General features: G+C 43.4%; 1 protein-coding gene across 5 annotated transcripts in view; it reads left to right on the forward strand.

The window, feature by feature from the left end:
- The first annotated feature begins 785 nt into the window (after positions 1-785).
- MYO1C (myosin IC) overlaps positions 786-24382 on the forward strand; it is a 60496-nt gene continuing 36899 nt past the window's right edge. Inside the window, exons 1-2 of one of the 5 annotated variants that reach the window (XM_080563412.1) lie at positions 786-920; positions 2508-2652. In XM_080563412.1, the coding sequence (XP_080419538.1) occupies positions 898-920; positions 2508-2652 (168 nt within the window). In that variant the 5' untranslated portion in view covers positions 786-897. Of the gene's footprint in view, positions 921-2507; positions 2653-4656; positions 4922-22828; positions 22905-24382 lie in introns of those variants that run through there. The other 4 variants (XM_080563417.1, XM_080563415.1, XM_080563416.1 and 1 more) reach the window with 4 other exon arrangements.

Here is a 24382-nt window from a genome sequence, read left to right on the forward strand (position 1 = left end):
AAAGACTATTGTTTCTACTACCACTACTTCCTTCTCTGCTCTTGGACACTAAGTGACACTCAGATGAACTTATCTTAATATACTGCAGTGGAAAGGCCAGTTGGACAGAGCTTGAATTAGGTTTTCCTTGAGAGAGGAAACGATACCTTTTCTGAGAACGCTGCATTATTAACAGGAATATTTCTGATGGCCTTTTCTATCCTTAGATATAGGTATTTGCTATTTGAAGGTGATTGAAATGAAGCAATATTTTTTTAACAACATGATATAGAGATCGTAGAAAGTGCCCGTCAATGCAGGAGTACCAATATTATTTAACTTTATGACTCATACATTAGGCAGGTAGTATCCTCATTTTCTTATACCTGTTTTTTCTTTATACTGATAGTAAAAGAGAATGGGGAAAAAGATTTCTGTGTAAAGATAGAAGTGTTTTGAGGCCAGTCTTCTACATGTTCAGCTTTCCCTCGTCTCTGTATTCTTTAACCCTTTCTTTAGGGGGCAAACTCAAACATCAGGGAGTTGTATAGCATACAGCGTGCAGTAAGCTGTTTGTGTGGCTGCTTTGACAGCCGAGGCAATGGTACTTGCCACCTGATTAATCTATGCAGTATAAACTGTCTTCAGTTACTCTGGAAACTGAGCTACTGAAGGGAACTATACTGAGCTTGTATGTTCAATAGCTTCAACTTAAGAAAAATAATGTGTGTGTATGTGTACATCCCACCTCTTGTATTACAGTGCAACTGTCTTCTTCCCCTCACAAGGTCCCTGCTATCAAAAAAGTAAGAACATCTCATTCGTGCAGTCTAGAAAGTAGCAAGAGAACCCGTGTGGGAGCATTTGGAGCACAGGTTGGAAGAATCACCGGAGGAAAATACAGAAGTCAGAAGAAGCATGAGATCTGGGGACATAAATTGGTGAGAGGAAATGCAGGGGTATAGGAAGAGTTCAGAGTACAGTAATCTGCTAGCATCACAAAAAGAAGGAGAAAAAATAATACTTTAACCTGTCAACCATACTTTGAAAGTTATCAAATACAGACACCAGCCCTGGAGGGAAATGTTTCAGCATTGTTTATCAATACATGCTCTACTGTAACTGGTCTTAAAGCCTAAAGCCTGGCATTGGCAAAGATCACCCCATGTTCCTCTCCTTCCTTTTCTATTTTGTTTATGCATATAATTATAGGGTAAATACACGCACACTTTAAAGCCTCTGCTTAGTCTACCCTTTTTCTCTTGTTCTCATTTACTTGTAGCCCACTTTAAAAAACAAAACAAAACAAAAAAAACCCAACAATTCTGGCATCGGTGTCACAAATCATTCCAGTTAAACAGCCTTCACGTTCTGGACTATTAATCTTCGTAACGTCTCCATATATGAAGGGTAGATAAGATAGACACGCTATTGCTCCATGCTACTGAGAATAGGTCTGGTTTTTGTTTCAGGAAGTGACAGTGGTGGTTTTTTCTTTAATCTGATAAAATCTCTTTTTCGATGTAGCCTTATATTGGAAAGTAAGTGGTCAAGGAAACCAGGATTGGCCCAGTCCAACAATTTATATAACAGCTAAGGCCAGTGTAAGAATGATTCCAGATACGAAACACAGAACGGCGCCGGGCCATTTCTTTTCAGCTACAGACCAGACTGGTGTTGTGTCCACTCTTGAATGGCCAAATGCTTGTTAATCTTAACATCTACGTAGGTTGGTTGTTTTTTGTGGTTTGGTTTGTTTTTTGACAAGCAGTATCATCTGGAATTCTTCTGTGGTAGAGCTGAAAACTCAGCCTTGCGTATTCAGATAAGATTGATGGAATTGTCCCATAACAGCAAGTCTTGAAATACCCGGTGTTTAGACTGGTCTTCTTTCTCCATGGTCATTGTCAGGGTATCTGCATCTGTGAGGGGAGTGTGTGGAGATTATAGGTCTAGATGCTGCCTTAATGGATTACATGGCTTTAGTAAAACGCTGTAATTACACTTAAACCAGAGTTTATGTTTACCAGCTTATTTTTCTAATATTTGTAGTAGGATTTTTTGTGCAGTAACGTGCAAGTTAATTTCCTTTGCCGTGATTAGTTAGCTATTCAACAATTCAATAAATAATGATTTAGATCTAGAGTAATTTGAAGAACTTCCTGTAGTCACCACATGAGCAATCAATATTGCTCTGTCACTTTAAACTGAGCTTAAACCTTAGAGTTGAAAAAGGAGAACCTTTTCTAAATAAAATCTCTTGGTATGTTTGTAAGGTCTGTCATATTATTGTTTTGTGCTAATACCTATGAAATGGCACCCGCAGTGGCTTGACTTCCCAAGTCCACTGGGACCAAAATGGAACATCAACAAAGTTTGCAGCAATAAATACGAACATAAATTTAGGTTTCTTGGAACTGTCTTCACACATTGTAACTAGTGGAAGCTAGTCTTGAACTTAATTGTTGTTTCAGTTCACACCTACACTTAATATAAATACAGAGGTTCATCTCTTCCTCTCAACACAGGGCTCTGAACCAAAGATTGCAGTTAGTTGAGGTTTTCTTCCAAAGAGATTTACTAACTTACCTTGGAAAGATGGAACTGCAAATTGAACTTATTCCTACGGGAGAAATCATCCGTGTGGTTAGTCACAATGGAGAACGCAAGACTGTAAGCCTGATTTTCTATTGTTCTATTTTCTCTTCTTTTAGTGTTAGTTGCATGCTAAACAACTTAGGAACTGTTGTGCTGAATTGAGAAATGCCATTCCAAAAAAAAAAAAAAAGGGTTTCTACAAGACTGGTCGCTGAAGTGATGGTAGCTGTTTTGTGAACAGTTTTCTCATTGTAATAAAAATTGGTAGCAATTAATGTTATTATCAAGTGGCTGGGAGTTTAGGAAATTATTAAAGTGTATTTCCTGTAGAAATCCTTCAGTGCACCAAAGCTGATGTAACCTGGAGTTGTTGTAATGGCCCAGCTGTGTTCGTTCTCTCAGGATTCTGGAAGCACTTTCAAACAACAAAGGAAGGGAAACAATTTTCAGAAGTGTCTGATTCTCTTGAATATTGATTGTCCGTGTTGTCACTGGATTCATGCTCTGAATGTTGTGGGAAGGTTCGTGCATCAAAAAGGCCGTGCTGGCAGAACATATCAAAGGACTGTTAATACTGCCTTGAAGAACTGTCTATTCCGTTAGCTTGTGACTCTTACTGACTTAGGTTCAAGATTTGTGAGAAAGCAAATGGAAAATCTGTGAGCTTCTTTCTACTTTGACATGATAGATGCAAATAGTTGGGAAAGACAAGCTACTTTTGTAGAGTAACTTCGGTTTTCAGTACTTGCAATGAATGGTTATTCTGTGTGTTTTGTTTTTTGAATATTTTAACTGGATTTTTATATCTTAATTAATCTAGAGACAAAACTGTGTAAAAACTTTTTTTAATCCTTCTATGTTTAAATCCTGCAAGTGGTCTTTTTTCTGTTGTCAAAGCTTCATTGTATGGACTTGGAAAGACAGTTGATTATGGTTAATAATACTGCTCATTACGCTTTCTTTCAGGTGAATAAGCAACCACTTTTACCTAAATGCAACCATGTATTTATATTTCTTTGTCAGAGGTACTTATAAAGTGTTTAATCTATCTTCAGTTCTGGTAGCAGATTGCTCAGGGCAGAGCCATCACGTACCGCAGCACACATCTGTGCACGTTGCTCCGGTTTCCGAGTATTGTCTTTCTAGTAAGTAATCTGAAACATGATGTGAAAATTGGCTAAGACACTTTGTGTGGATAGCACAGTTATTAGGTAGTCATTGTACTTCAGAAAAACCTGAGAGCTCTGCCTTGCTGGAAGATGAGATAGTGGCAATGCTGGTATCCTTTGGTTTCCAGTAAATGGTCCGGGACTGGTGGTGAGTGGCACGTAGTGACAGCAGAGGACACTGGCTGCACTGAATTGTCTTTCCCAGAGGGAACCGTTCCTTTAAACCTTATCCTGAATAGCATGCCCCAGGATCCTGGGGGAGACATCCGAGAGAGAAAAGCTGTTAGTTCAGCTTTCTAAAGAGCTTTAAATCTTCATTAACAGTCCATAAAATCATAATTTGCTACTTTGAGGACAGCATTCTCTATTCAAGTGCTGTTGGTGCTGCAGAAACGGACAGAGAAAAGTAGTTTACGATGCATCGTGTTTTAATACAAGCCTAAGTTTGTAGCTGAAGACACTTTGAAGGGTTGCAGAGCTTTTCTGGTTCAGCTCAGCGTGCTTGCCTGTTAGAATCAAATCATGCAGAATTTGCTGCGGATCCTGGGCAGACCACCTCCAAAATCAACACGCCTGTGGGGAACCAAGACGCTCGTCTCTCTACCTGAACTTGGTGGCAGAGCTCCCGCCGCCTTTGGGGGATCGCTCCGCAGTTGAACTCGCCCTTTGGCCTTCTCACGACGGCACCCTTGGGCTGTTTCCCACACCAGCAGGGAGGGGATGGCGAAGTTGTCACCGGCGCCCCGCGTTTTATCTCTTGGAGGGCTGGAGGAGACAGGTGCGCCCGGAATATGAAGCGCCCGGCGTGCGAGCTGCTGCGATACACAACCTTATCAGCAGGATGCCGCTGTCCTGAACAATGTAATCAGGCCGAGCTGGTTCCTGCCTCCCCCTCCGTGCTCTCCGGGACCGAGCCGGCTGCCAGCGAGGTCAGGGGCTCCCCCAAAAGCCCCGCTAACCCGCGGGGGGGGGATCCCCCGGAGCTGACGGCAGGTGAGGGCGGAGGCAGGGCCGCTGCTGCCCGCCTGCACTCCGCATGCCCGCCGCTCGGACATGCTCACTAGCGGCTCCCCAGCGGCTCACTAGCGGCTCCCTCCCGCCGCCACTCGGCGCCCCGACACCGGCGGAGCCGCCGCAGGGCCCCGAGCCGCGCGTCCCGGGGCCGCGGAGCGCAGGTGAGCGGCGGCAGCGGCGGGTACCGGGTAGGGGAAGGTAAAGGTAAGGTGGAAAAAAAAAGGGACCGGGCGGCTCGCCCGACGGGGAAAGGTGGCCGCCGAGCGGTGCCCCGGCTCGGCCACATGGCCGCGGGTTGCCCCGGGCACGCTGCCGGCGTTGGGGTGCTCGGGGAGGCTCCCCCCGGGGAGCAGAGGGCGCTCAGCGGCCCTCTTGTTCCCCCCCCCCCGCTAAAGTCGGCGACGTTCCCGGAAACTCTGCGATTTCCCCGACAGAAATAAATGACCCTTTCGCGGCAGCAGGCATCCTGGAGGCTGCATGGTGTGTCTCCGGCAATCCCCGCCCTCTCCTTCCGTAACGTTACCAAATACACTGTATTTTCTCCCAAAAGCAGCGAGCTGCCGAGCTCCTGCCCGGGACGGGGTGCTGCCTCCCATGGGACCAGGCAGCAGGAGCTGGAGCAAGAAAGGGTGCGGCTGGGTGTGGGGGCAAGAGCAAGGCAGCTTCTGAGCTGAAACGTGGCCATGTCACGGCCGGTGTGTCAGAGGGGTTGTGCCTTGTTCTAAGGAATGGGGTTTGCGCTAAGCTAACTTGGTTTCTACCTTCTCGTGCTGTTCTGTGCTCGCTGGTGGGGTGTTCCGCCGTGGTTAGTGCTGATGTTCATGCTGGAATAATTCTTCCTCATTTGCCCGTGGTTGTACCGGTGCCTAAAAGCACCTTAGGAGGAAAGCTCAGTGGTTTTAGTCCTGTCTTGTAGTCGGGGATGTTCTCAAGCACCGTAACTTCAGCTTAAATCACAGCTGTGTCCCCTCGCAGACTGAAGTAGCCCCATCTGTTGTGCTACTTTCTGTGCCTGTCTTCCCCTTTTCTAACGTACCTGGAGTTAATTGCTGCAAGTCACGGTGATTTAGGGGAGGAATCGGACTCTGTGCTGAATGGATGGCTGATTCGAGTAACTTGAACTTTCCATGTAACCCGGTTTGATCTGCATCCTCATACTTGGGGGGGGATTATGGAAGGAAAATGATTCTGAGTTACAATCCAGAGAGCGTTCTGGTATTTACTCTTTCTATGACCGCTGCTGGAGGTGGAAGGCTTCTCCAGATCTTGTTGTAGATGACAGCCACCTAGTTCTATCAGGTAGCAAATGAGAAAAATTGCTTGGTTGGTAGGACAAGCTCTGAAAGCAGAACCACATCTTGGAGTAAGTTGGCATAAAAGCATTTTTTTTTTCATCTTATTTCAGAGCAATAGATGATTACCAGCTGTCAGCACCCTTTAGAAACTCTTCTAGAAACTGTCAAAAGCTTACAGAACTGATGAGTTCTTGATTTTTACAACAGGCCCTGGTATGGCAACCGCTGTCATGACACTTAGGTTGTTCAGTTTTGATACTTGGTATAATCTTGTCTTTTAGGAAGGGCCTGTGTAAATATAAATCTTCTATTCCGCCTGACAGCGGCCAGTGGAATGCTAGCCTACAAGCACGCTATCCTCATTTATCACAACGTGCAGGATAGATTTTTCCTTTGAAAAAAAAAAGTGAATCATAGTATACTAAGGGAGTGAGAGATCCCGTGTGACTCAGGGCTCCAGAGTGCAGTTTCTGCTCTCTGTTGTCTTGCATAACTAGCAGTGAAGAAACTTGTGTGACTGCAGGCTTCTCTGATACCTGATGCATCTTCAGATTTTACAATACGTGTAAGAGAAATGGTCCAGATCCTGATAAAATCATTCAAGTCAGGTAGAAGACTTTTTTATTTTTTTTTTTTAATTTGATCTAAGTCCATTGGAGGAAGGACAGTAAAAAGCAGGGGTCGAGAAAGCTTAATAACAGATCAAATATGGTGATTCTTTCTAAGAATAAGCTCAAACTCCCTGGAGGCCTTTATGCAAAGGTAAAATAGCCTTAGTCTTGTTCCAGCAGTATTCAAACATCAGGAGCTGCCTATCATTTGTAGTGTCATGTTACTTACAGAACCCAGCCTTGCTCTGGTGCAAACTGTGCTTTCTAGGAACTGCACAAATTCCTCCTGCACTGTCAGAATGGACAGTCTGCACCAAAGGCAGGAGGAACAAGCTGCAGCAGCTGGCCACAGTCACAAAGTGATGTATAAACTACAGCTCCCCTGCATTTCAATCCACTGCCCCTTCCCTCGGTCATGTGCTCTCACCTGACCATTTTTGAATAGTTCCAGCCTGCAAAATGCTGAGGATCGATGGGCTTGAGCACTCTGCCTCGCAGTTTGAGAGAACGATGGGTGAGTGCTGTTCACAGGGCGCTTTCACGTAACTAATGTCTTCTGGAGGATATATTTATATTTGGGAAGAGACAGCGTGTTACTGGTGCCGCAGAAAAGGAGGCGGAGAGAATTTAAAAGTACAGCAGATCTTCCGAAGGTTGGTGCGTCCTGCTGCCCTTTGCAAGTGTAAGTTACTAAACCAGTTCTTTCACACAGGCTAAAGAACCATATAGAGAGGTGTTTATGTGTGTTGCTAAAATGTTGCTGTGGGGAAAACCCTTTGCATCATGCTTTGGCTTACCCGTATCGATGGCAAGCAATTGCAGTTAACTTTTCAGAACTGATCCAAGTTAAAACCAAATAGAGGAAGCAAACAGGTAGTTTCTCTGGAGGAATTTCCTCCTTGTGTGAGAACATGAATGCCTCCACCTGCACAAAGAATACAACCACACGGGAAGAAATGGCTGGGGTCAGGCGTGAAGTGCTCCTTAGGCAGCAGCGGTGCTTGGTACTGGCACAAAGTGATTGCACTTGCAGCGTGTATTTGTCTTCTGTCAAGGGTTTTTCTGTGTTCCGGCTCTCATCTCTTTATAACCAAGTCATGAGTGATGTGGTTGGCCTTGACTAGGATTACCATCCCTGACTTTGATTAAAAACCATACATCTAACCCTCTATCATTTCTAGTGGATGAGGTTTGCATGGGTTCTCTCCCTGTGAGATTGAACGTAGTTATTTTTCTGCCTGGAGGGAGCCATGCTCGCTGTGCATGTCTGCTCGCTGTCTGCATTGAATGATCTCTCTGGAAAATTTCTTGCTACATAGTTTGCATCCTGCTCTGCGTACCTTACGTTTGTTGGTGCGTTAGTGGGGTAGGTGGCCAGCTCTTCCCAGAAAGCATTAATAGAGCTGGAAGCAAGCAGCGTAAGGCAGTGTGAAATGCTAACAAAGCTTGTGACAAGATTCTGAGTGGACAGACCTCAAGTAATTTGTTGCCACTGAGTCATGGTCTGTTGAAGGCCGCGGGGGGAGGAAAGCTCCAGTATCCTTTAAAGTCTTACCCTGCGTTATTTAAATATGCTTCAATACAGCAAGGAACAGCAGGGCCAGTGCCTTTTCTATGTAATGTACATCTTCAATATAGTCTGTCCTATATTAAATTCCAGTACTGGACGATGACAAATGTTAATAATTAGAACTCCTGTGTCATTCATGCACACGGGTACCTTCGCTTGGCAGCTTTTTTCTTAGGAAAGAACTTGATCCCATGTGAATGACTAGCTAGCCGTTCTTCAGTGGGCCACTTGCAGCCCTGTAGCTGGCACCTTGACCTTGACCTGGTCCAGCTTGACCACCACCCTTCCTGTAACTCAGTTCAGCAGCTGGTAATAAATGGACAGAGATTTTTAGTGTGTTATTGGAAAGCTTTGGTACCAAATAGGCAGTGTAAATGTTGGTGGCAGGAAAAAAAAAAAAAGTGGATATTATGTCGGTGTGTTCTGACTTTTCCCAGGTAATAAACATTTTTTTTTTTCCTCCAGAAAAGAGCTTTCTAAAATCACCATCATGCAAAAAGATGTGTGCAGAGCGAACACAGCTACAATGGCATTCAGCCTGCTATCTTATAGTCACTTTGAAAGGCTGGACCTTTTTGTTCTGCTTTCGGTAAATTTTTTTGAGGTGCTTTTCTGGCAAAAGTTTACCACGGATGTTTGACTTTATTTCCTTGTAGTGTGCTTGTATCTGACCAGAGATTTCACCTTTACAAAAGGTCACATTAGAGATGGAGCCCTGATCTTTGAGATGGTATGTACTGATACCTGGAGAACAGCCTTTGGAGGGAGAGAATTTAAGACTTCAGGGAAACCTTTGTGTCTTAGAAGCTGAGGTTGCCTTTCATTAGATAGAGTGATCTGTGGTGCCTTATGCCAGCTGACAATCGTCAAGTGTCTTTGGCCATTTTGCTAATGAAGGGGAGGATTATTGAAGGAGCTATAATTCAGCTGGAGACCGGTATTTGTCAGAGGATTTTGGTGAGCTCATGATTCCCTGTTTTTCCTTCGTTACCGTATGCTCAGTATTATATAGTCTTGACCTCTTGTTTTCATCACCACCTGTGCCTGGTCTAACTAGGATATTCCTGTCCAAGAGAGAATCACCTTTACTTCAGAGTTATAATGAAGAACTGAGAACAGAAAAGAAGGTAAATTCAGCTCTCACTGTGATTATTGTTCATGGCTGAAAGGTCCAGATAAGTCAATGTCCAGTTGGATAATAAGGAGATAGTGATCTGTTTAGCTTTTTAGAAAATTAAATTCCACTGAAACAGTATAAGTGGAACGACAGAAGTAGGAGGAAAGCTATTTTCCATTCTGAAATATGTCTTTGTATAGTGCAATGAGTTGAGTTTTTTAAACTTGCTAACAGTAACTAATAACTTTTACATTATACAGTCCACACTGAGTCATTGTTTACTCAGGGAAATGACTTTCAACAGCCAGACTTGTTTGCTAACTTTAATAACTGAAATATGCAGTTCCACACATTACAAGGCAGCACACTATAATCAACATTTTTAAAAAACAGAAACGGATATGTATTCGCAACACCACACGATGTTGCATTATGTGTGGTATTTCTGCAGTTCAGGTTTTTATCTGCAGCAAATGCTAATGTATCCAATGGTGCTGCTCTAAGAACAGAGAAGACTATGGCACAAAATTACTGTAAATGCTTTTTAGAGAAGTTTTATTGAATCTTGCAAATTAGAGACCAGAAAGCCTTGTTCTCTGTCCACACATCTCATTGTTTTAAATAACAGGTTGTTCTCTACTCCTGGGGTTTTGGAGGCTGTTCACAATGGCTCCTTCTGCATCTTGGGAGGGAAGGTTACACCTTTGCACCAGGAATTCTCTCTGACAGAACCGGAACTTAGATAGCAAAATAGATATTCTTCTGCCTTAATTTATACAAGCACTGAAGTTCAGTTGTGAATAATTCTTTGCCTTTTCTTGCCTGTTTACCTGCTGTTTTGTGTTAGTACATTATTTTCTCATGGATTTTACAGGTAGTTTTCTTACACACCCATTGCACCTATTAATATTAAAATAACCAGGGCTTGTATGCCCGATTGTTTTTCAGTGTACTGAACAAACAGCGCCAAGTGCATACAATGCAATATAAAAGGGTTTGTCCGCGGGTTTGTTCATGCGGGAATGAAGTGGGGGCAGCTAAGCGTGCCTGACTCGCGCATGAAGGGACAGTGTGGGAAGAGTGCTTGGACTGTTAAAATGTAACTTTCACATGGAGATATTTCAGGTCATCTTCTGAATTTATACATTTCAGAATTTGGTGGTCAGTTCTGTTTCTTTTTCCTTCAGAGCTACTGGGTACCACATCATTCAAATATATTGCAACTATACAGACCAATATGATGACTAGTAGGCAGCAATATGATGACTAGAAGCACAGTAAGATGTAAACAAAGAGCTACTTTTACAATCTATTACATGTTTCTGGAGGAAAAAAAAAGTATGTATCATATTTTTTAAGTGAACCAAACACTGTGTTTTACATCTTGTAGTCACAATATATATCTTTAATTTCTCCTAATGTCACAAGCTTTTTTGGCCACAGCTTTGTTTGAAAATAAAAAGGGAAACTTAGGGACTCACATGAAAATGAGAGCCGATATTCTATATGGGACTTCCAAAATCCCCATTTCATTTGTGCATGGATTTGTTGAACCTGGGGGAAGGGATCAAAACCAACTTGTACAGAGAGGTACAGAGTATGGTTTTGTGTGCCTGATCCCAGCACTGTGGGGGAATGTGGATCATTTCTAACTTTAATCCTGCTGATGTTCTGTCCGGAAAGCTGGTGGATAGTAACTGGGAACAGCAGCTATGGAGCTGTTAGCAAAGCTAGAACATGTATGTTTGTTTAAACAAGCACAGTGGGGTTTTGCATCACCCCTTATGAAAGCATTGCTCGGATTTTGCCATGTCAAAATTTCTCATGTGTTGCTTTTGTATGCCAGTTAACACAGTTAACTGTACAGTGCTCTGAGTCCTAGTGGGCTTTTGGGTTACTGACAGAGTTGGTGTGCTCCTTGGGCAAAAACTCATGCTAGTATGACTGTAGGATGTCTGGATGAAAGCGAATTTGTTTCTGGTCAGCTAGAGTGTAGGTGGAGAAGTCAAAGTGCGTCTGCACATATCCAGGTGAGGCACTGTTTGTTGGATAGGGATCTTACATATACATAAACCTTGGGAGATCTGAAAATTTTCTGCTGGCTGAAGCCTATAACGTAGATCAGACCAATCTTACTTTGTTCTCCTTCATGTCTCTGCGACCTCCTGAAGAAGTGGATCCACAGAGCATTCAGTAGAGCTGAAGAAAATTAAAGCTCAGCTGTATGTAATAACTTCGGGACAAATACCCGTATCCCAGCTGTCTTACTATTTCAGGTGGCACTTTGTTTCAGCAGTTAAAATTTTTGTTTCCAGCAGGAAGTGTTTCTGTAAATTATTTGAAATCTTGGGCATTACAGAAGTAACAATGAGCACCAGCTCTGTTTGTCAGATGTTGGCTGCATTAAAATATTATCCTTTAGGATCACCAAGAAGATGACTCCTCAATTTATAGCAGAAAAACAATGCTCTTGAGACTGCTTATGCAGGGAGTGGAGAAAGCTAGGAGTAATTTGGGATAATGGAAGGGATAATTTATGCACTTTTATGAGCTATTTCTAAAACAGGTGTGTTATAGAGTCCCTGGAACACTTAAGGAAAACATGTGACTACACGATAATGCAGGCACACTATCTTTTCTGTTTGCATGATATAATTGAAGAACGCATGGGTTAATGGCTATAGGCCATTTGTATGTTTTGGTAAAGCTTTCAGACATTTGTCTCAAGTATAAACTAATCTGTTTTGAGATAATTGTGTCCTGATACAAGGAAGTAAAAAGGAAAGGAGAATATAGCAAAGGAGAAAAAAAGAGTCAAAGATGAGTTGTTCTTCCCAGAGATTGCTGTAGACAGCGATCGCCTCAAAAGCTTTCAGCTGTGCCAGCGGGCTCTACCAGAAGAGAGGATACGTGGTGCTGAGAGCCTGAGTGAGTGCTGGGGCCGAGGGCTTCTCTGCTCTTCTGGCAGCTTGGCCATGCGGACACCATATGAAGAGGAAATGTCGCAAGAGATGCAAAGCTCTGCATGTAAAAAAAACACCTGTAGAGAGAAAGGGGATGTTTGAGCTCTCTTTAAACTGAAACCTGATCAGCTGCCAAGTGTCTGTTTCTGCTCTGATGGTTCTGCGTCTCGGTGGGGACATAGGGCAGCTCCTTCAAACCTTAAGCCTTAGAGATATTTACCTGGCAACTGCTGTTACCCAAACCGCTTTCCTTCTTTCCTTAGCTCAACACACACTGGGAGGAAAATTCCTCAAAGCGACTCAGTGTAGGATGGGAATGTGAACTATGTCCAGGCTGACGTCGACAGAACTCAAAAGCTGTGCTCGTGTAACTGTTTACTTTTTTCTAGAGGCTTCAGTTAATTTGACTGTTTGTCACAGAACACATTTTTGCATGAAGTGCTGATTTCAGAAGTAGCCTCCGTGAAGGGATCACATTGCCACCCAAGTGGAAATGGGGAGTGGAAGAAAATCAGTGTTGCTGCGGGTTGAATTCATGTGCCTGGAAAGAAATATATTCGAAGCAGTGTGCAAGAAGGCTATTACTTTCAGAAGAAAAATTTTATTGTGGCAAATCTTGTTTTTAGTTTTGGATAGGCTGGAAAGGAAACTTCTAGTTTAATGGTCTAAAAGTAGCTGTCAGCCTGGTACCCGACCTTCTGTTCTGAGCAGTGAATTTCTCTGGTAACCTCTCTAGCACCATGCTGAACTCCTGGAGGTGCTCTTTTGGCTGCACTTACACTGGCCCCAAACCAAATGGTCTTAATTACAAACCACTTATCTAAACTGAGCGTTAGTCAACACAAATGTGATACAGGGCTTGCAAGAATATAAAAATCAGTCAGTGTTTAGTGTGGGCTGGATTCAGATTGGCCGATTGATAGGGCACGGGAAGGTTCATTTGGGTCGGTAATGGGCAGCGGTGGGTGTGGGAAGTGAGCTGCTGCCCTGTATGGTTACGGAGTCCAGCAGCATCATCCCTCCTTTCTCAGGCATCTGCCAAAAAGTGTCAGTTGTTCGCTGTCTTCTTGAATAGCAGCCCCATTTATTAGCCAGGCATGTTTCTGCTGGCAAATCTGATGTGGCGTGTATACCCACGCGTGTCGGGTTAGGTAATTTATATTGTTGATTTCCTGATTGTAGAGCACCACAGCTGTCAGCTCTGTAGCCTCTAGTGTCATTCCTGGGCTCGTCTGGAGGCTCCTAGTGATGATAATATATATGTATCACTTCTCAAGGTTTTAAACATTTGGAGGCATGCGTACATATAAAGGGTAGGGGGCTAAGCAAACAGACAGTCTTAGAGCTTCATTCACATCACTCTTGATAAAGTACTCTTTATTTATACGGCAGGAAGATGTATTCCCCCAGTACCTAAGATAAGCTAATGCTCACAGGAAGTTTTATTTAAACTGTTTTTTTCTGTAGTTCTCTACTCCTTCCCTTGTACCTGCACTGGCATCCGTTTGAGACTCGGTGAAGCTGCTGAAACAAAGTTTGGAGAACAACAACAACAACAAAATGTTTTAGGTCCCTGAACTCTCACCGCAGAGCTGAACAAGTGTCAGTCCCGGTACAGAGGAGGGTGGGGGCCAGGACAGGCACAGCTCGGGGCAAGGGATGAACTACAGCACGCTGATGTGTAGGTCAACGTGCAGCAGCCTAAGCCTGAGCTCTTGGCACCTCAGAGGACACATTCCATGTTCTTATGTTCATGTAGAAGTGTCTGTAATGTATCATTGTGGCAGAGATGGCTTGTTCAGCCATTCCCTTTTTATGTTTCTGGATCCCTGAAGTCAGTAGCAGAGAGGAAAAGTTATTCACTAGAATCTTCTGCAGTTATACCCAGGAGCTTTTGTGCCCTGGTGTGTGGGCTGACTGGCACTAAAACCTTTTAGTCTGGGGAGATGGAGCTAAGCCATCTGCTCAGAACATAAATGGCAATTAGCTGTCATTTAAACATTGCCTTTATTAATATTTACAAATACAATACACTGTCTCCACTGCTTGCAGCGGGGATTCCCAAGCTGTGATAGTCGTTACAGCCCCTAAGCAGTACAGTAACCATCTGCCCGCGGAGGGCCCGTGTTGCTGTTACCCATTAACGTGGTATCAGGTCGGGAACAGAGGCGCGCTGATAAATCCTGTGCAGGCTGCCAGGGCAGTAACACGTGGACACCGAGCCAAGAGGAACTGGTGTCTGTGTGCAGCTCAGGCAAGAGGCAGAACGCAGTGGCTGAGGTTCAAAGCGGGGGTCCAGCTGGGCACTGACAACACGTGTTTTGTCGTCTCTGCAGCCACGATGCTGCTTCCCAGAGCACTGCGGTTTGTGGAAGTAACGCTCGCTAGCTGGCAGTCCGTGCTGTGGGAGCCTAGCATAGAGGAAGGTCACCCTGCTCGGCTGGGGATGGGGGGACACCTGCTTCTGCATTGCTCTTCAACAGGTCTCAGCCTTCAAACGCCTTTTGGGCCCTGGGGGACTCTTTGGCGAGGTAAACGTGTGGGACAGTAGCACAAGGTTAGCGTGCTGTGGTATCTGAGCGTGATGTTGCGATCGACGCAGGCAGAAAGGGTAAGGGAGAAGGAATGCGTTTCACTGCCAAAACCTTTCGTGCAAGAGGTTGGATCTGGACATGTGCCCTTGCTGGGCATACGTGCAGGTTCCTGCAATTTGTAGCTGCCATTGCTGTCACCACCAGTAGTGGCACCCAAGTAAACAAAATTTGGGAATGCCATCCTACGACCGAAACTTGAAGAGGCTATTTCTAGATGGAATTGAAGCTCCATGTGATTTAGTGGACTGTAGCCTTATTGTGAGAGTAGAAGTGGTTTTAAATGGAATTCTTTATATAGTATTGTTGCTAACACAGTAGTGGGCAGTTGGATTAAACTATTTTGGAGCTTCGCTCCTTTTTGATACCATACTAGCACTCTTGTTAAACAGGCTTCAAAACAAGCTAAAAAAGCTTGGCAGTTGCTAGCTGCAAGGCCATATTCTTTGACCGATTTTTTTTCTCTATTGATTCTCCTTTTTCTTCTTCCAGAAAGGAGATATTTTGGCAGAAGACAGTTAAATAAACAGCTTTAAAATGTGCGTACTAAACTTAGAAGTTATCACCCAACAGGCAACCTGGAGCTGCAGAGGCAGTATTGGGTTAGCACTTGGATCTATGCATTTTGGAACAGTGGGGCTAAGCTTTTCAGGGAAGGGTAGTACCTGCACGAAATTACTCCTGAGACCCATCAGCTGTTCCAGTAATTCTCCAGAACGTGGAATTTTTAGGATCACCAGACAAATGTGTGCTGCCTTTGTGCTGCCTATCACAGACCCCAGGAATCTCAAGAATGTGAAGGATTTTCTCTCAAATTCCACTTCTGTGTGCTGCCCCTTCCAGTTTTCCTCTAGGGGCTAGTGGAAGCAGGAAAGGAGGTCAGTCTTGAAATACAAAGTCCAAGAGGGGGAATTTGTGAATATATAGCAGATAACGCCCGTCGCTTGCTGTATTTTGCCACATTTCCCCTCCCCCCCCATTGTGGAAAGTATGATTAAAGTCAGCCCCTCCGCCCTGACTGAACCATACATACATGCACAAATGCCAGATTCTCTTCATTCCAGGCTGCTGACTTCAAGAAGGACTTGCTCCGACAAGCTGGAAATGAGGGCTGGCAGCTTTGTCTGCAACTCAAAGGCTTTATCTCTCTTAGACACTCTTCCTAACATTTCCCACAAATACTGTTCTGCTGGTAGAAGCTGATGTATACACAGGACGCCATCAGGCATTTATGAATAAAGCCCTACGTTGTGTAACTCCTTAGAACAGGCAAAGAAAATTTAATAGAGCAATTGGCATCGGGCCCGCAAGAGAGCTTGTTCTCCCTGTGCTTCAGCCTCATTAGTTGGGGAGCGGTAGGGAGAGTCAGCTCGGCTCTTTGGTTCTCTGTCCCCCTACCAAGAGGTGCTGTTCTTTTCTTCATGAAACTTACACGGTCCAGCCTTCATCTCTCACTTTTAATGTTTCCACCAACAGGTGGTGGTTGCCTTCAGCTTCCCAGTTGTCTCTCTTTCCTCACTATGCTGAACTCCCACCTGGGTATCCCTTTACTTCTGCATTTCACCACGGCAAGCACAAGTTCTTTGACTTCTAGGATCGTCTTGCTCCATCAGCAACTTCTGTTTCTCTGTTCTTGCCTTCTAGCATTATTGCTTCACTGCTGCTTCTGCTCATTGAAGGATGCCAGCTGTGTCCACCTGTTGGAGGTTTTTTTGCATGCACTTTTAAGCTGTCTGCTTATGTGGCATATGCAGTTTTTTGCTTAGAATATTTATTCTCCCTGACCTGTCTCAATCACTTGATGAACTTAGCCTTAAATAAATGCTTTCCTGGAGTGAAACCCCTTTGAGAGTTGTAATAGTGGTTCTAGAGTGCTTCTTTGCTTCTAAATGCAAGAAGGACGAGCTCTTCTTTGGATGATGATTTGGTTTCAAAATGAGCATTAAAGCAAATATATTTGTACCTATTTATAACATTTAACACGTGAAATTGAGGTAACTTTAAGCTTGATGCTGTAAGGCATGCACCCTGGCATAAGAAAAAGTCACAAATCAAATTTGAGTAACAATGGTGGTTGTGACATGATTTCTGCTAAAAGGGTATCTCAGATGTCATCATCTTATTCCTTCAGAAGCAGCTTGCCAGTGTTATTTTAGGTTGCAGAGTGTGTACGTGTATATATTTTCTAAAAACCGTAAGAAAGACCTACCAGTGTCTAATGTCTGCCCAGTACTTCACACATTTCACAATTTGCTGTTGTAGACAAAACTTTTCTTCTGCCTGATTCTTCAGGGAGGGCTGTTTTTGCAGGGGCTGTGGCCTTGACTTATGGCCATATAACTAAGCCTGTTGAGCAGACAAGGGATCCCGCTGATCGCAGCTCCAAATCTTCTCTCCTGACCATGGGACTGTGCTTTCAGGACATTGTGTGAAAAAGATTGGTGAAACAAAAGCTCTCGTTTTCCCTTATCTGGCTCAATATGTACAAAGAGCTCAGAAGCAGTGACATAAGAGAATTATTATCAGTGTCATAGTGAGCATTTTGAACGACAAGCTGGCATGAAGAAGCACCCGCAGCCTTTAACCCATGTGTTTTATTCATCCTGGAGCAAGTGTAATTTAAAGTGACATCTCTATAATTGATGAAGTATCTTTTTACTCTTTGTTTAATTACCAGTTTCAATGTCTAGAAAGCAGCAGATCAATAATTTACAGTGATGAACTTCCCCGCATCGTTATGTTTTACTAGTCCAGCCATTCAAACAATAGCTCTGGAAACAAACCCTCGTGTTTTGATGCTTTTCTTTCTCTTCAGTTGATTTGAAAGGCTTAACCCCTTGTTTTTCTATCATAGGTGTACTCCAACACAACTGAAGCTGATGGCAGAGCTCCCACTGGTATCAGAGAAGCAGGGCTAATGCAGGGCATGCCGTGAGCACCGTATCAGCTCTCATCTTTTTGCAGTCTCCTCTCATTATAGTACAGTGGCTGAGGCTGGGCTCGTGTTGCTACAGCAGCAAATGGTGCTGCCTTGGCACTGTCTGAGGGCTGTTAAAAACAGAATTTAGACACAGGAGTGAAACTGCTACCTGCATTTTGTGTGGATTTCTTACATTATGGGCTTTGATAACATATATTGATTTTATATGGAAGATATCTTTTCTTGAGACTCTTGGACTATCCTTTCAGGGTGGAGATCAGAATCCTTCATGGCCGTGGATCTCTTACCTTCCCCAGGGAGACCTAGATAATCTAGAGAATCAGAGGAACAAAGTTGTTCCCTTCACATTGGGATAAGACTTCTGATGGTTCCTGTTGTTGTCCTGGCTGCCATGGACAGCGGCGTTTGGTCAGATAGTATCAGAACAAAATTATCCAACTTCTATGAGATCTCCAAACCTGTGCACTTCTGGCACGACGTGGCCTTATGTGGAAGGGGCTCCAGTCCACTGGTGCCAGTCCAGAAAGATAACTTTCACTTTTTGGCCTTTTCTAAGGATGTGCTCATTGTCTGCGTCAGCACAGCTCGATGGTTCTGCTTTCCTGTCTCTGACTCTTGGGGTGCTGGTCCTCATCTCCTGATGGAGATCAGGATGGTGCTGTGGGACAGTTTCTATTGTTAGTGATGTCTCAACTGTCACAACCGGTAGTTATACCCAAGTCACAGGAGCTATGAGAATTCCTTTACGAGCTCTCGTTTGAGTTGGAAATCACCAAAAGAAGTTTACTTTGATACAGTAGCTGTACAGAAAATGACCTCTGCCTGCCTATGGCTGCCAACTTTGTCTGCATCAGCAGGATTGCCGCTGGTTTTCAGCCGCCCAATGCAGGTCCATAGGTAAATCAGAGAGAAAGAAAGAAGGGGGGAAAATGAATGTTTCCATTCACTGCGTAGGCCTGTGTTTATCCAGATGTGGAACTTACATTCCTGAGAACCGCAAAGGAATAGCCCCCCACCCCCCCATTATTCTTTATTGTGTATTTTGGTTTTGATTAAATCTATGTCCTTGATAAAGCAGAAACTCTTGGAAATGCTTTGAGCAGGATAGGGGAGCCCTCCAGTGCGGGCAGAGTTGAAACCATGTCATGGAGATGAGATATTCCCCGTACTTCTAAGCTGCAAGCCAATGATTCTTCTCTTTAACGTCCATGTGAGTTACTTAGTTTGTTCAAAAAAATCTTGGATTTGTCAGCGCTTTGATTCAATAGGAGTATAAACTTCTAAAAGCTTGGAAAACAATATTCTGGATCATTTGATGGGTACAAGCTAATGCCAATGGATGCAGGATATCCTTCCGAAATGAAATGATGTCTGTGTTTTCCAGGCATCCTGGGATACTTTTGCCAAGACGATGGCAACTCATCATTCCCTATTTGCTACTAAGTGAAGATATACCTGGTTTAGGATAAAAGTGTTTGCAATTCACAAAAACATTAAAGACCAGTGGAAGCCTTGGGGTACTGTCAGACTGGCCAGAAGAAGATTACCTCAGACAATACCCTTCATCTGGTGGCTTTTCCCCTTCTTTTCAGAAGCAACAGAAGAGACGGGGTAAAGGGAAGCAGTTCAGACATAAGCCAGCTGCAATATCATCTGCCCACGTGCTCCCGCTAGCTGCCAGGCCTCAAATCTGACACCCTGCCAGATAGCCAGTCTGCACTGTGTGTCTACTTTTCTTTCGTCTGCTTTTGGAAACTGCTTAGGCCGTTTCTTTTAGCATAATCTGGAATTTCTACAGATCAGTGGAGACTCTTATTTTGGGTTCCTAATCTAGTTTTACTCCAGACTGTTGTTAAAACTTTCCTCAAACTTTTCGTAGGGGACTTATGCCATCACAGCAAATGCCAAATGCTTTTTGTTCCCTTACAAAGAAGGGTATGAAAGAAGTTCTGTACCATATGTGTTCCTAATAGTCTTATTGGAACTTTAATGCTTTCACTATCCCAAAATAACCGCCTATCTTAGGCCAGCAAAGTCAGTTTGGGACAGAGGGAAAAAGGTGGTGGAAGTACAAATTGTGCCTGTAAACTCTGCGCTTATAAATCATCAAATTAAAAACTACTCCACTTGTTTGAATGTCTGCAGGATTGAATGTGCCCTTTTTCTGGGCTCGTGGAACTTGGCTCCGCTTGGTAGTTCGTAGTTTGCTCACAGCATTGCTAGGTTTTCATCTAAAGAGTCACACCCAGAAGGAAAATAAGAATGTTGTTTCTCTCAGGTTTCACCTGCTTCTGGTGTCAGAATGAAATGTCACAGAATACTTGCAAATTGGAGTGGTTTGGTTTTGTTTTTTTAAGGAAACTATAGATGTTACGTGGAACAAACCTATGACAGATGCAATTGTACCAATATGAAAGTGCTTACATCAACGTTTCCCTAAACTTGAGGCACAAATTATGCTGATGTATAAATCCTGTCACTACGATAAACTTTACATACCAGGCATTTTGTTATTACGCTAGCAGGACTGGGGAGTAAGAGTAGTTGCTGGGGCATCGTTCATCTACAAGTTATTTTAGTAAAAAATAAAAATCAGGCAGTATATTCCACATGTGATTCCCTCTCCTGTGCTTTTCAGGAAGCTTTCAGCTGTTTCACCTTTACTTTTGTGACACCAGAATCTTAATATAATCAAGATTTACCTGTGCTCCAGTTTCTGCGTCGCAGAGAAGTTACGGTTTTGACACCAGACTAGGAATTCAACAATAGCTTTATTCAGACCTTACCAAAAGGAAAAGCTTCAAATATCTTGTTTCTCCTGGAGCAGACTTTTTGAAACTGAACGAACAAGTTACTGACTGTATCCTGTGACTTTGTACCAAAAATAAGTAGAGAAGACAACAGTGTTAGGGTCCAGACTTAAAGATGAGACTTTGTACGGAGTTAGATGCACAGAAAGCTAGTTCCCAAAATGTTGTTGTTTTCCAAAATTAACTTTCAGATACCAGAAAAGAGGCATAAGGTTATTTAATCTGAAACTTACAGTTTTGTAGTTCATTTTCTCTAAAAGTCATAAGCACCAGTTCTGAAAAAAAACCTGCCTGTTGCCAACTCTTGGTTTCCCCCCTTGCCATGCAGGCAAGAATGTGAAGTATTTAACAGGACACAAAACTAAAGGTCAGTTTAAAAGTCTTCAGAAATCAAGATGTCCCTAAATATAAGTCAAATATGAAACGACCTCTTGGGACAGAATTGCTATATGCCCTGGAAACTTTAATACACCCTTTTCTGGCCAGGTAGCATGGGGACGAGGGCAAGGTGTGAGCAACTGGTGAAGAATGTACCCGAGAGCCTGGTTACACTGGAGCAATCCTCTGTAACAGCGTAGAGACTGTAAATCTCAGCTTGTTCTCACCAGGACTGCAAAGCTCCCGATGTCGCGATGTGGAATAGTGCTCCTGCTGTCAGAACTCGTCTTACTTTCTCAGCAGAGTCCTTCATAAGGGTAGCCTTGCTTTCTTTTTTTTAAGGTGCTCAGCCTAACTTTGCTGCAGCAAACTGTCCCTTTCAGCTCAAGGGGGTCGTATCAGCTAATACATTGAAAATCTTGGCAGGGATTTGGCTCCACGTTCCCCTAGAAGCTGCACAAATCTGCAGGGGCTGCATTTGTAGACAGGAGAGAAGTAGGAGGTAGCAGGCCTACAGGTACAAAATTACTTATCCATATTGTCGCAAACATCTGTTCCTGACAGAAAAGAAGTCTGGGGGATAAACCTGTCTGGGAACATGCATTGTACTCATTTCCACGGCAGCTCAGGGGCTGTGTCACACTGTGGATGCTCAGGTTGCTTCTCTGAGCTGGGAGCTGAGAGCTTCTGGCCTTACCCAAAGACAAAACAGGGAGAGAGACCCCTCATTGGGGAGCACAGGGAAATGTTCGTGTTATATCACTTTATCCAATTCAGGTCTTTCCGAGCTTTGTTGTAGGAACTCCCTTTCATTTTTATAAGGGGGAAAAACTTTTTAACTGGGCTTGCAGGTTTTGTATCTGTTCAAGTGACAGAAGCGGGCGTTGGTGCTACAATTACAACTCTACGCAGAAGTGAGTCCGATAGTTTTGCTGAGATGTATGTCCGTGGCTTGTAGTTATCTACAACTGTTTGTTGCTGAAACTGTTGGCCTGTAAGATATTAATGGATACAGTTATATGGGAACGCTTTGAAAATTAAAATAAATTAAATGGCTCCTTCCACAGGTGTCCAATACCTTTACAGTTTAACACAAAATGAACAAGAGAGCTGACAAGTTCATATAATGGGGCAGCAAACTTATGCTCCATGGATCTATTGTCCTCTTCTGCATTACAGGTGGCCACATCGAGTGTTAGGATAGGCCCTGTCTTTTCCTGCCCCTTCTGTATCAGAGATGTGCTCAGCCCTGCTTTACAGGTGTTACTTTACAGATTTCAAAGTCTTTTCTGTCTGTCCTTTTCCTCACATGAAGAAAAGCAGGGGTGTGATATAAAAAGGGTGTAGCAGCTCTAATTCGTACACTTAGTTTTCTGTTTCAGGCTGTGGGAGAGGCCCCTTTCTGCTCAGGAGAGAGGAGTCACAGGTTAAATACTGCCCATCTCTGCGGAGGGGAGCCTTAGGTTACTGCTTGCTGCCTTCCTGGAGAATACTGACGTGTGAAGAGCCCTGCTCTGCCAGCTGTGTCCCTGCTCAGTACGCTTGTATGTTCTTCTTTTCCAGACTGCAAACAGTTTAGTGCTGATCTGGCCTTATATAGTAATTTCCTATTATTAGAAACATTTCCTTGGGACCTTGTTCAGGGAGTAGCAGAGGGAAATCCTGTTTCCTTCTTCTAACATGCAGGCAAAGCAGCACTGTTCACTCTTCTCTTATCTAGTGTCGGTAGAAAAAGAAATTTTTGTTATGCTTTCCAATCTTAATCCCTTTCTAACACTAAGACTCTTTTCAGAAATGCAGAAAAAGAAATTTGAAGGAATAGGAACTGTCAGTCACCAGTGTGAGCTGTAAAGCGTTGTCTGCAGCCTGTAAGTTTTGCTTGTTCTTTCTCAGCCATTTTTCTGTCTCTCAAAATGAGTCTTCCTAATGCCTTGGAAAACTGCTTTTTCTTTTTCTTTTTTTTTCTATGTTGGCTTGTGTAAAAAATAATATAATATGATGTTTTACCTGGATCTACCAGCGTATCTGTAAAAAGCTAATGGCTGTGGTTAAAAAGAGGAACAATTTTATGCTAAGGAGGGAGTTGTTTTTGTTGAGTGTGCAACACGGAGGTATTTTTAAAGGAGAGATTGGTCACTGAAGCACAGAGATATGTAAAGGCTTTGAACACTTAATTTTTCCTGTGAAAACATTTTTTCCCCTTAAAAGGAAGATGTAGGTCCTGCCACTGGGAGTGACTGTTTAGAAAGTCAGTTGTGAGGAATGCACATCAGCTGAACTGAGTCAGGCTGTTTGTATTAACAGCTCCGTCAAAACGGCTCTTCTTGTTCTTGCCACGGACTCTGCAGGGGAGCCGCTTAAAATTATTGTATCAAAGCAAGGGCAAAGCAATCAAACTGAATTAACTGTTGTTTTGAAACTCTTTGCTATTGAAGTTAGTTCAACAATTACTGCTGGATTCAGAATGGGTAAGTTGCGTTTGTAAAATCAGCTAAAGTAACGACTGCCTTGCAGTCCTGTAGAGCACCCAACAAAGCCTTGCACAGGGCAACATGCGAGCGCGACGCGGTGAGAGTGTCCACATGCATGAGACCAACTGGCATCATATTAAGGGCATCTGGTAATTATGAGGTAGGACTTTGTTCTGATGGTCACTGTCAAAGCCGGTCATCCATTTCTGTTTCGTTGGTTCAGCAGAGAACAACAACAAGGAAAAATTATCGTAATTTGTTGCATTAACCCAGTTTCTGTTTTCACTCGCGTCATAGACCCTGAATTATTGTGTGTGTGCAGGAGCCATACCTAAATACGAGTGCTGCATATGGGCTTTTAATCTGCCGTTTTTCAAATGTGTTATCGTCAGAGGTATCGAAACAGTGAATAGCACTTACAGCGAAAGTGTAGGAGTCCAAGGAGAGCATCTTAATTTTCTGTAATATTCCAGCTTTTTGTATTATTCTTGTTTATTTCTGAAAGACTGAGCTTGGGAAGAAGAGAAGTTCAGTGTTCTCACTGTTGAAGCTTCCTTGAAACAAACAAAACCAGTATTGACAGTTTTAGGCATTACAAAGCATAAATTAGAATCCAAAATAATAATTTAAATATTCTTTGTCTTCTGGGTTTTGAACCCTTTTGGCCACACCTATCATATTTTTAAGCTTTTGTCTACAGCAGTGCAAACACATTCACACAGAACTCAAGGATTCAGAGAAGTGGTGATGTCATCAAGTTCGTGGTAAAATTAAGGAACTCTGCAATCTAGAGACACCTCTTTAGTGAGTACAACAGGCTGCCGATTTAACCTTCGTGGCTCTGCAGTTTCATAACTGACCAGGAATGCTGTGTC

Source organism: Anser brachyrhynchus (assembly GCF_964034855.1).
Source record: "Anser brachyrhynchus genome assembly, chromosome: 20".
NCBI lineage: Eukaryota > Metazoa > Chordata > Aves > Anseriformes > Anatidae > Anser > Anser brachyrhynchus.